Raw genomic sequence first — 12,511 nt, 5'->3', positions numbered from 1 at the left:
GGTTGGTGAATAGATGAAATGAACAGCATAAATGTAAGGGAGATAATCGTTAACAAGGGAAATAAGAAAGACTATGAATACTGACCCATTTTTAATGTGTAAAATGGGAGCCTGTTGTATTGCAGTTTCCAGAATAAGTCCCACATCGTTCACGTTAACAGGGGCTAGTGATACCTGCCCAACACCTAGCTGCCCACTGGTCTGACTCCTCTCCTGTTCTTGTAAATGTAACAACGCCAGATCACCAGCTTTTTCAAAATAATGAATTATCTTCTCCTCTTTCTCAGCAGCTTTAAATTTGCTAGTGGTTGCTGGGGGCATCCGTTCCAAGCAAAGACCTATAATGAGAAATTATTTATATACACAATTAAAAGTTCATATGTTTGATTATAATGAAATGAAAATGATACTAAGAGAAAGGGGTACATGTGATGGTTCTGAGCAACAAAAATATCAACCACTAACTTTATTTTTACTTAATTTTACAGTTAAGTAACTCATAAACACCTTTTCTTCATATTAGAAAGGCTTTTCCAATAGCCATCAAGTGTATTCTTCAAGCTGTTGGTTTTCTTTGACTCAAAATCCATACTTGGTTATTGGTTCCTGTTAGTATTGATTCTGTTAGAGAGAATACTTACTGTCTACTTAGATTATCATACCATTTCTTATACAATTTCTATGACATGTTACTGACTGATGGAATTCCAAGATATTGTGTCCACTTTTCCTGTTATAAATTTATATATTCTTTTTATTCTTTTACCTCATCATTGCCCAGTTCACCACCACTACCTGTTGCCTCAGGTGTCCTTCTTAGCAGAATCCATTCTGTTACAAGCATTTGGGTAAGGTCTCCAGCGTGAGAATACCTTCCTCCCCTCCCTCCCACTAGTCTCAGTGTCATGGGTGCTGCCTTTCCTCTTGACTGTTGTTGTTGTTGGCACTCCGTCGCTTACGACGTCGAGGGTTCCAGTTGATCCGATCAACGGAACAGCCTGCTCGTGAAATTAACGTGCAAGTGGCTGAGCACTCCACAGACACGTGTACCCTTAACGTAGTTCTCGGGGATATTCAGCGTGACACAGTGTGACAAGGCTGATCCTTTGAATTACAGGCACAACAGAAACAGGAAGTAAGAGTGAGAGAAAGTTGTGGTGAAAGAGTACAGCAGGGTTCGCCACCATCCCCTGCCGGAGCCTCATGGAGCTTTAGGTGTTTTCGCTTAATAACCACTCACAACACCCGGTCTGGGAATCGAAACCGCGATCCTATGACCGCGAGTCCGCTGCCCTAACCACTGGGCCATTGCGCCTCTCCTCTTGACTAAAAGGTATAAAAAATATATCAATTACAGGAGAATGTTACAGAGAACATTACAGTCCTAAGCATGGAAGATTGAATTAATTTCTAGGAGAAATATTGATTCTATTTTAGTTTGAAACAAAAATCATAAAAAAGATAAAAGTAATCAACCCAATATCTAAATATTGCATTAATATACACTTCATCTTACAACTCACTCATAAGTCAACAAAGGAGCATTTATGTGGTCACACAACTTACTGGAAATAACAGCAAATTTCCTTCAAACCTTGAGATTCAGAAAATTAGCTAAGCATTACAAATAAATCCTTCAGATGTGAAATCTTTAACATTTATATCAAATTACAATATTTCTTAAACTGGTAATGAAAATCGAACAGCCAGATTATGTTATCATACAATTCACACAGAGTTGAATATGAAATAATCATTTTTATTAATCTTGGCAACATCTAAACTTCGAGAGTTGAACACAGTCAAGTTAATATTGAAATATCACACAAATAAACACTACAATTTCTGGCCTTCGTTATCCTCAAAAATCCTTTCCAGAGACTCATTACGCCAAACAGATCTAAAACTGCATCCCACAGACTAGTCTTCCTCTTCAAGGCCAGAAAATAGAGACCATTAGCCAAAGAGTCAACAATTCATATCCTAACGTTAGTATTGGTTACCTTGATATAACTGTTGTCTGCTGAGTTGTAAATTGGTACCATGGAAAGGTACACCTGGCAGTTGTGAACAATAGGAATATAATTCAGTTGATAAGGTGTTTCATTAGCTTTGTAGTACTGAGTTCCAATCTTACTGTGAGTATAACTTGGGAGAGAGGTAGCCTCTCCAGAACAGACATGGTACACATGAAGACAAAATCTTCAGTGCTGCTTCAATAAGCTAAGTTATTACAAACATCAAAACTTAAAATGCAACCAAGTGCAAGTAACTGAGTGATAGGCTGATAATTCATATCTTTCATTGACACTATGTTATGTCTGTAACCAGGAGATGACTATCAAACAGGTTCATCCACCTAAATGTAAATTAGTACCACAGGGTAGGAACACCTTCAGTAATCCGTGCATTAGTAAAATGGGAAAATTAACAAGTGGTTCATTATTTTGCTAAAGACTTTGGATACATATTTCTGCATAATGAATTCTGCCCTATTGTGTTACTGAAGACTGGATCTTTCAATTCATAAGTTGATTTCCTTCTATCCTTCGTGTAACAATATTTAAACAATGGCTTACGGTGGAAAAACAGAAGACATTGAAAGTGAGATAAGGCAATCAGCTCAACCAACAAATAAAATATGTTACTTACCTTTAATAGCATAGCCTTCGGCTAAAATCCGTAGAAACCGGATTGAGGGAGACTTAATAGTGATGTTATCAATATCAGCTTTTTCCAATAAAGCATAAGCACCAGTATAATTGCCACGACAGTAGTGGATTTTGACTAATAAAAGTTGAGCATCGAATTTGAACTGAAATGAAGACAAGCAGTCTTAAATTTTATATTCAGAAAATAGTTTTACAAAGGTATTATAAAGTTTGTCAAACCTCAAATTGCACTTTGAGAATTATAAGCAGGTTATGAAAAAGGAATTTCAAATTCAAGATATTATCATCAACAGCAAGTTCGTGTGAGTGCAAATACTTGTTTAACCCTTTCGTTACCAACCCGGCTGAAACCAGCTCTGGCTCTGTAGTACAAATGTTTTGTTTTCATAAGTTTTAAAATCTTCCACCAAACCTTAGTCACAATTTATGTTCTTAACACTAGCTTAATGATAACTAAGTCGTTTTACTAAATTCTTTGTTATATTTAAAATAATTGAAAGAAACACAGAGCATCTCAAAATAAATACAGTAATGAAAGGGTTAAGGAGCTTTTTTAAGTTAACTGCATAAGCAAACATCAGTGAAAGAGTTTCACAGAGGCTGGGAATACTGTATGTAATTACAAAGAAGTTGGATACAGAAAGAAGAACCACCAACTACAAAGTACTAGTTCGAGATGTAACAAAATATGTCTGAACACTTTGAATAACATGCTCAACCAACACTGCTCAACTCAATAGAAAGTTCTCGGTATCATTACAACTGATGAATCTAAAGTTATCGATAATTTACATCACAGGCAACAGGTTATAGTATATTAAAACTCAGAACCATGCTGTGACTGCAGTATAGAAAAGGTCATTGTATGATGACTAGTATTTTCCATTTACAGCACACATATACATACCTGAAACCAAGATCCACACACACACAGGATAGAAGCTTTTTGCTAAGAAATCTTCAGACAACAAAATATGTTACCAACTAGTAATTTTCATTGACAGCAAATGTTTAGCAACGATCACAATTTCTTGATTTATTTCCCCTTGTTTATTCGCTGCCAGTTGTGACAGAAAATTTCTTAGGTCTTAGGTCTCTTGGTTAGCTCCTGACAATGAAGACAGGGTGATTTTTTTTTCTCATGACCTTAGTAACCGCTTAGGATCAGCAACCTCCATGCTTTGTTACTATTGTTTTTATCCTTTTAAGCTGTCTACACAGAAAGGTTGTAAATGGCTTTCACTAACATATCTGTAGCAGCTGGGTTTCTACCCTGGTTACCAAGTTTTAAGGCCACCTTCTCAATACTCTGTAGAAGACATAATACCAGTATTGCTTTGCCACCTTGCAGGAACATGAGGAACTGTATGTCCACAATCATACCACCTGCCTGCATATCACCAAAAGTTATGTCAGTACTGAACACCCATTCATATTGTGACACAAAAGTGACTATGAACTTAAGTCTCCTTCAATACTGTCACCACTGTCCTTGATGGTGTTTCTCTTTCCCAAATATTGTCGGACTAGTTTATAGGAATTCACCCCTAGGTCCAATCATTGTTGTAGTGGGGTGCTTGTGTACCTCAATGACCTTGAGAGCTGTGCCAAAAAAGTACAAGCTCCTAGTAGGGCCTCCCATGTTGGACAGGTTAAAGAATAGAGGCCAGATTAATATGAACCACCTCTTCCCAAAGGTAAAAATGGATTTGTATAGGGCCAACACTACTACCTAGAAAAAAGAAAGTTACAGAAGCATCAATGACAAATAATAATAATAAAACAAACTATGCTGGATCATAGATATAGCACGCCCTGAGAAAGAAAACGCTGACAACAAAGTATGTGATAAGGAAGAAAGAAAAGTCAAGAGATATGTATGACAGGTTAGCTTGGGAAGTTAAGCAGTTGTGGTTGATGAAAAAAGTAGCAGTAGTACCAATAATTGTCAGAGCTGGGAACAGTGAGCAAAAATCTCAAGAAGTACGTGGAACAAATAGGGGCTGCAATAAGGGTGGAGCACTTGCAGAAAACAGCACTGCTTGGAACTGCTCGAATACTCTGGAAGGTGCTCGAAAAATAAGAGGTGTTACTTTAGTTCACTGGTAGGGAACAGCTGACACCATAGTACATCTCCAGCATTAGAAGCTGTGCAAAGGCAATGATGATAATAATAATAATAATAATAATAATAATAATAATAATAATAATAATAATAATAATAATAATAATAATAATTATAATAATAATAATAATAATAATAATAATAATCCTTTCTACTGAAGACACAAGCCCTGAAATTTTTTTTGGGGGGGGGGGGGGGGGGGCAGTTGATTTCACCGATCCCCAGCATTTCACTGGTACTTAAAGTATCAACTCCAAAAGGATGAAAAGCAAAGTCAACCTCGGCTGAATTTGAACTCAGAACATATAGACAGACAAAATACTGCTAAGCAGTCCATCCAGCATGCTAACAATTCTGCCAGCTCACCGCCTTAATAATGATGATGATGATGATGATGATGATGATGATGAACAACCAAATTACTTGCTTGACAGACAAACAACTCCTGATTCTATTTCACAGTTGAGTAGTGAATGGCAGAAAGTCTATCCAACTATGAAAACAATTAACTGTGTTCCAAGAGAATTAATGTGAAATAATTGAAAAATATATAATATATTCTTGAGTTGCACTAGTTTGGCAAGTGACATAAAATTGTTTATTGCATCATGGTGGAGTCATTGCAGCCATTGTAAAAGACACACATATACTGTTACTTAATTATGAATGTTTAATAATATCATATATTAAGTGTCAAAGCCTCTATCTTACATCTACAACCTGGTAACTGTCACTTTATCTTTTAATGAATGTACAATAAAATATTTTGATACATAATAATATACCATATTATTACAAAATAATAATAATTTTTTTCTACTATAGGCACCAAGCCTGAAATTCTGGGAGAAGGGGGTTAGTCAGTTATATCGACCCTAGTGCTCAGCTGGTACTTTTTTTTTATCAACCCCGAAAGGATGAAAGGCAAAAATTGACTTTGATGGAATTTGAACTCAGAACGTAATGTGTTAGAAGAAATGCCAATAAAAATTTTGTCAGTGCTAACAATACTACCAGTTCACCACCTTATTACAAAGTAATAATAATAATAATAATGTACATTATTTACATTTGATGGATATTTGTCCTCATCTTGTTTGTTGTTAACATAATGTTTTGGCTGATACACCCTCCAGCCTTCATCAGGTGTCTTGGGGAAATTTCGAACCTGGGTTCTCATTCCTAAGGTATTTTTCAATGTTATCATTATTATTTATTATTCAGGTCACTGCCTGGAATCGAACTCGGAATCTTGGGGTTAGTAGCCTGTGCTCTTAACCACTACGCCATATGTCCGTGGGCAATTATGGAGTGAATTTTAGGGCTTATAAATCTATAAAACAAGATGAGGACAAATATCCATCAAATGTAAATAATGTAAATAATTCCTCATCTCTTAAATATAGAACTGAATAATAATAATGGTTTCAAATCTTGCCAAAAGCCCAGTAATTTTGGTGGAGCGGCTAAGTTGATTACATTGACCCATAATGTTCAACTGCTACTTATTTTATTGACCACCAAAATGTTAAAAAGCAAAGTCAACCTCGGTGGAATTTGAACTCAGAACATGAAGACAGATGAAATGCCACTATGCATTTTGCCAGGTATGCTAACAATTCTGCCAGCTCGAATAATAATGTAAAAGTGAATAAAACAGTGCATGTATCTTTTAATGAATCTACCTCAATGCAATAATAATAATAATATAAAAAGCTGTTCCTTTTACAATTTTCTGAGATATTTTTAACAATGAACGGTTAAAGTTAGCATTTTTTTCAGTACATTTTAAAATTTTCACATACAATAAATTGAAATGTTCACAAATTAATGTTTATCAGAACTTTTTAATAAAATAAGTTTCATAGCACTTTTTAATCGACAACAAATTTTTAAAGCTGATACTATAAATCTAATAAGATTATACTAATTAATACTTTAATAGTTTAATTACAGAGGTTTAATGGATTAAATAATGAACAGTCGAAAATGTCATAGTGGAGTTATTATAAGCAACAGGTGATTCTGCAATGTCTATTTAGTTCTGGGTAAGGAACCAGAGTTGCCATATTGCTATTGAGACAGTTACAAGAAAATACTTAAAAAACATTTCTAAGTTGCAGTTATTGGACCTTCTATTTTCTAACATCTTGATTCTCATTATAGATTCAATTCAGAAGTTATGGGGTTTGAAACAAGAGATATGAAGCTTGAATTGAAGAGTCTCAAGGTGAATATAACCAATCTAAAATACTCAACAGTGAAAGTATTCAAAGCATTTACTGTAACTATATTGAATTATTTCTTGTATTCTTTTCTTTAATACTGAAATAGTATACAGAAATTGAAGAGAGCAAAATCGCTTAAATAGATAGATATAATTTTCATTTTATAAACTTTACATTTCTTTCATCTTAGTTCATTCGTAACATAATTTAATCATTTTGATTACCTGTATATATGAGCATGAAACAGATTCAGTCACAAAGATAATTTCATTATATATTCACCATAGTTGTTTTTTTCTGTTTTTCATTGTTACATATGAGGTGAAGCTAAGAGGCAGTCTATTTATACTCATCACTACATAGCCACCTAAAACAATTTGTGAAAGCATGGTACATGCTACCAGGTACAGAACCTAATTTCATCAACAATTAGTTCAAAGGAAATTTAAATCAACCTCAAGGAATGTAAATTTAAGATTGTGTTCCTCCAAACCAAATAGTACAGAGAATTTAAGTTAATTCTTTGACAACTAGACAGTATTTCATCATTATTCAATAACCCTTGCAGAATATGATAACAAGTGTCAAAGTAAAACATACCTTGATTTAACCCTTTAGCATTTAAACTGGTCATATCCAGCCAAAACATTCTACTTGTTTGATGCTCAAAGCAACCAGATCTGGCCTCACTGACCTTACTCTACAATGTCATACTAAAACTAAACAATCACATCATTGAAATTTTATAGGTCTGAAACAGTATAATAATTCAGAACAACATGAATAAATTAGCATTACATTTGACAGACTAATCTGAATGCTAAAGAGTTAAGGGTACAATTCTATCAGCATCATGTCCCTATGATATGCCCATATTTAGTAGTGATCTTTTTCTTTGACCCCTTCTTCCCATTCCATAAGGAGGCATGTAAAAAGCACTCAGCACATTCTGTTAAGTGGTTGGCATTAGGAAGGGCATCCAACCATAGGAACCATGCCTCAACAGACAGCTGGAGCCTGGACAGCTCCTGTTAGCCAGCTCTATGTCAAACTGTCCAACCCATGCCAGCATGCAAAGTGGACATTAAACGATGATGATTATGATGAGCCCTGGCTAATCCACTTTCACCAATGGTCCCTCTCTTATTGCAAGGTTAGCAGCTTCACTAATCTAACATTGCATCCGGCTAGATACTCCTTAATTTGAGAAATGTATATCTTATACAAGCTCCTCCAACACAATACAGCTCTGGAATCTTATTTCTGTGCTTCAAAAGAACGGTCAGTGGTATATTTGGTCATCAAAAAGCAAATCAAGTCCAATCAGAATTAATCAGTTGAGATGGATTTGCCTTACAAGTTACTTGGTGACCTCACTAAGAGTCAGTGCCACGGAAAAGGCACTCTGTTCACTTTGTAAAGTGGTTGGCATAAGAAATGGCATTCAGCCGTAGAAACCATGCTAAAGCAGACACTGGAGTTCAGTGCAGTCCTCTGGTTCATCAAGTCCTTTCAAACCAACCACCTCATGCCAGCATGGAAAATTAACATTAAATGATGATCTAGCTGCTGCTGCTGCTGATGATGATGATGAATGTCAACTGTTAAAGTAATCTTAGAAATTAATATCAGTTAAAAAGAGCTAACTAAAAACATACAAAGAGAAAATAAATGGTTTCAATCATCACACTTACCCTATTGTCCCCTTGAATCACTCGGTTTAAAAGGGCCTCAGCTTCAGTAAGTTCACTTATAGCTTTGTTGATATTCTTCTCACATGGGGGGAATTTCTCTAGGTACTCTTCAAGTTTGCATTCTCCCATCACAAAGTCAACCATGTATTCTGAAAGGAAAATAATAAGTTAAAGTAGTTGGAGAACAAAGGTGTCATTTATACGTATGTGTGACAATTATAAAATGAATGTCACTATCATTCAAGCAGTGCCCTTCATTTCCAGGGAAGGAGCTGTGTCCTTGTCTCTTGCAGTCCTTTTGAGACCAGCAATACTCCTAATGTTCTGTTTAAACTGTTGCAGGTCAACACCTGTAGAAAAGACATGAGCAGGGAGAAGATTCCAAAGGGCTGATGTACTGGAGAGAGAGAACTGGATATAATCATTAACATGGACCAGAGGCTGGATGCAACAAGGGTGATGAAAGGTATAGAACAAGAGGGCTGGGTGTGTCAGAGAGGTGAAGATATGCCCAAAGAGAAGAAGCCATTAGAGTAGCAGTGGAAACAACAAAGACCAGATATTTGTGAATCAGGCTGAAGTGTCTGTTACTGAATGAACGCCTATTAGTCACATGGCACTTTTTTTGTGGAAGTCCAGGACATCTGTGAGTGTAGCAATAGCAGCACCATCTTAGATGTGAGTACAGTACACAGTAATTAGGGGCTGAAATATCTTCGAGCTCTGAAGACAAGGGGTAGCCTTTCGATGTAGTCCTAGCTAAGGACATGCTTTTGCCATTAGAGATCCTCAGTAATAATTCTTTTGGCACAAGACCAGCAATTTTAGTTGGAAGTGGGGTAGTCAATAACATTGACCCTAGTATTCAACTGGTACTTATTTTATCAGCCCCAAAAGGATGAAAGGTAAAGTTGACTTCAGCATGTTTCAAACACAAAGCATAAAGAGCCAGAAGAAATTCCACTAAGCATTTTGTTTAATGCACTAATGATTCTATCAGCTTGCCACCTCAGTAATAATTAAGCCCAACATTTGAAGCAATTGTGGGGACTCTAGCTGAGTGATTAGGGTTCGAGTTTTTGTTGCTAAAAGAGGCAAGATTGTCATGGCTCTTAAGGTCTTTGTTTATGGAATCAAAACAGGTTTGGCATGTGGTGTGTAGATTGTGTGTAGATGATGCCAGACCAAGACAAAATAAGAAAGAATGAAGGATTATCTCATCTGCATAAGAGTAGGATCATTTCCACAATAGTGTGATCTGATAGGGTGCCACAATAGTGTGATCTTATAGGAAGCTACTGATACAAGAAATGTGAGATCAGTATAGTCTGTAAGCAGGAAGTTATAACAGGAGATTTATATGCCAGACACACTCAAAGGCTTTGTTGATGTCTAGAGCAATATTGCTTTTGCCAAACTTCTCTAAAGCAAATGCCCACTGGTGAGTGACATAAGAGAGGAGGTCTCCAGTGGATTTGGCTCAGAAGAAGCCATACCAATAATCACTGAGGAGAGAGGTTCAAAGTGTAGGAGAATGTCATTGTTAATGACTGTCTCCATTACTTTTGAGGTATTAGAAGTGAAAACAGTGGGACAATAGTTATCAGGGCCAAAGGGGCTGCTTTTCTTTGGAATGGGGCATACAATATATTTCCAAATGCCAGTAGAGAGTGAGAGATTTAAGAGTTTAGAGAGTATAGGAGCAAGTTCCATGAGGCAATATTTAAGTGTTTTAGAAGAGCCATTGTCAAGACCCTTGTTTTTTAGAAGCAACCAGGTGGTTCAGAAACCTTTCAGCATTTAAATGATATGTAACATTTACATTCTTTATATTATTGTTACAATTTCCATTGCAGATGTCATCTATCTGGACTTCTGCAAATCATTCAACAAAGCTGACCACAGCATCCTATTAAAGAAAATATTGAACATTGGAGTCCAAGGGAAACTATGAAAGTAGACTAAGTGTTTTCTGTTGAACAGAAGCCAGCATGTGGTGATAGATGGTGTTCAGCCAAGCTCTGCAAGAGTCATCAGTAGAGTCCCACAAGGCACTGTATTGGGTCCATTCCTTTTCATTATTTACATACATCAATGACATCATTGATATCATGAAACACAGCAGCATTAGAATTTCTGTGGATGATTAAGCTTCTGAAGGTCATCGACAGGGCAGGAGACTGGACTAATCTCCAATCGGATCCGCTCACTGTTATCCAATGGGCAGAAAAACACAATATGCAGCTAAACAAGAATAAATTTGAATTAATCTACTTCAGTAAGGAGGTTGCACTTAAGCTACAAGACACTCTTCCATGGGATGAAAAGCTTGTGACATCCAACATCACTAGGGACCTCAGAGTAACTGTCAACAACTACATATATATAGTATATATATATATATATATATATATATATATTATAAATATAGTGTGTATGTGTGCGTGCATGTGCATATGTGTATGTATAAGTGTCTACACACACACACACACATACATAGTATCTTCTACCATCTTTTGGGCTGATCCCTTATTCCATGCTCAAAGAATTTCCTGTCTTTACTGGCAAAGAACTCTTCCAGGTGAATTTTTACATCCTCTTCAGAGGTAAAGGTCTCTCTATTCAATGAATTTTGAAGACCAAAACAGGTGGAAATCTGAAGACACAAGGTCAGGCAAATACAGAGGATGAGGCAAAACCTCTCACCTCAACCCCAATAATGTCTGCCACATTTGCAAAGGTGTGTAACATCTGGCATTGTTGTGCTGAAAGACAATCCCCTTAAGATCAGTAAGTTCTGGACACTTCTGGTAGACTGTTGCATTTAATTTGTCCAGATGGTCATAGTACACATCTGAACTGATGGTCCTTTTCATAGAAAAAAACTCATAGAAGACAACACCCTTCCAATCCCACCAAATTGAAAGCATAACTTTCTTAAGGAGAAGTCCTTTTTTGAAGGTTGTTTATGGTGGTTTGCATTGCTTCCCCCATGACCTTTTGCATCTCACACTGTTATAGGCAATCTGCTTTTTTTTTTCTCCTGTCTCTATTCTATTAAAAAAAAGGACCATTTTCCTCATGCATCATTTATTGGGCCATGTTCTTCTCTTTATTCAATTGATGTGGGATCCAAATACTGAGCCTGCTGACATAATAAAGCTGACGCAGATGATTTTCAACACCCAATTTGGATAATTGGAGAATATCTGCAATTATAAAACAGGAGTTAGTCTTGACTAACTTCTTCACATTGTCAATGTTAACACCATTTGGCTAGCCATAGCAAGGAGCAACTTGAATAGAAAAATTTCCCTATCAAAATCTTGAAAACCACTTCTGGCACACATGTTACATAACAGCATCCTCTTCATATACAATACATATCTTCTTGCTGGTTTCTGCTGCTTTCTTGCCATTTTTACAATAAAAAAAACCATGATATATCAATAATGTTCAATTTGATTTTCCATTTTCAGGCTGATCTCAAACATACAAAATACAACCTGTTTCATCAGAAAGGTAAAAAGTGAATGGTGTCAGATATCTAATAAGTATGTATGCACAAAGGAAAAAAAGTGAACAAACTTTTTGCCCAACCCAGTGTGTGTGTGTGTGTGTGTGTGTGTGTGTGTGTGTGTGTGTGTGTGTATGTGTGCATGCGTGTGTGTGTGTGTGTGCATCAGCCCACCACAAGCTCTCCCTCTCTGTAACACCACCCGTAAAAACTTTACCTAAAATGGTCAATTCTCTCACTAAATTACACTCTTTTATTAAAGTTAATTCTGTTGC

At 36.3% G+C, this 12,511-nt stretch overlaps 1 protein-coding gene across 1 annotated transcript in view; it reads right to left on the bottom strand.

Moving 5' to 3' along the window:
• LOC106881176 (tetratricopeptide repeat protein 7B) overlaps window positions 1–12,511 on the bottom strand; it is a 150,244-nt gene that overhangs the window by 120,997 nt on the left and 16,736 nt on the right. The window contains exons 2-4 of the mRNA XM_089351411.1: window positions 8,720–8,868; window positions 2,653–2,815; window positions 86–338 (exon numbers count right to left, since the gene is read on the bottom strand). Of these exons, the coding sequence (XP_089207537.1) occupies window positions 86–338; window positions 2,653–2,815; window positions 8,720–8,868 (565 nt within the window). The remainder of the gene's footprint in view (window positions 1–85; window positions 339–2,652; window positions 2,816–8,719; window positions 8,869–12,511) is intronic.

Source organism: Octopus bimaculoides, chromosome 4, assembly GCF_046866305.1.
Source record: "Octopus bimaculoides isolate indiv1 chromosome 4, ASM4686630v1, whole genome shotgun sequence".
NCBI classification, from domain to species: domain Eukaryota; kingdom Metazoa; phylum Mollusca; class Cephalopoda; order Octopoda; family Octopodidae; genus Octopus; species Octopus bimaculoides.
This window is presented reverse-complemented; position numbering and strand designations above follow the sequence as displayed.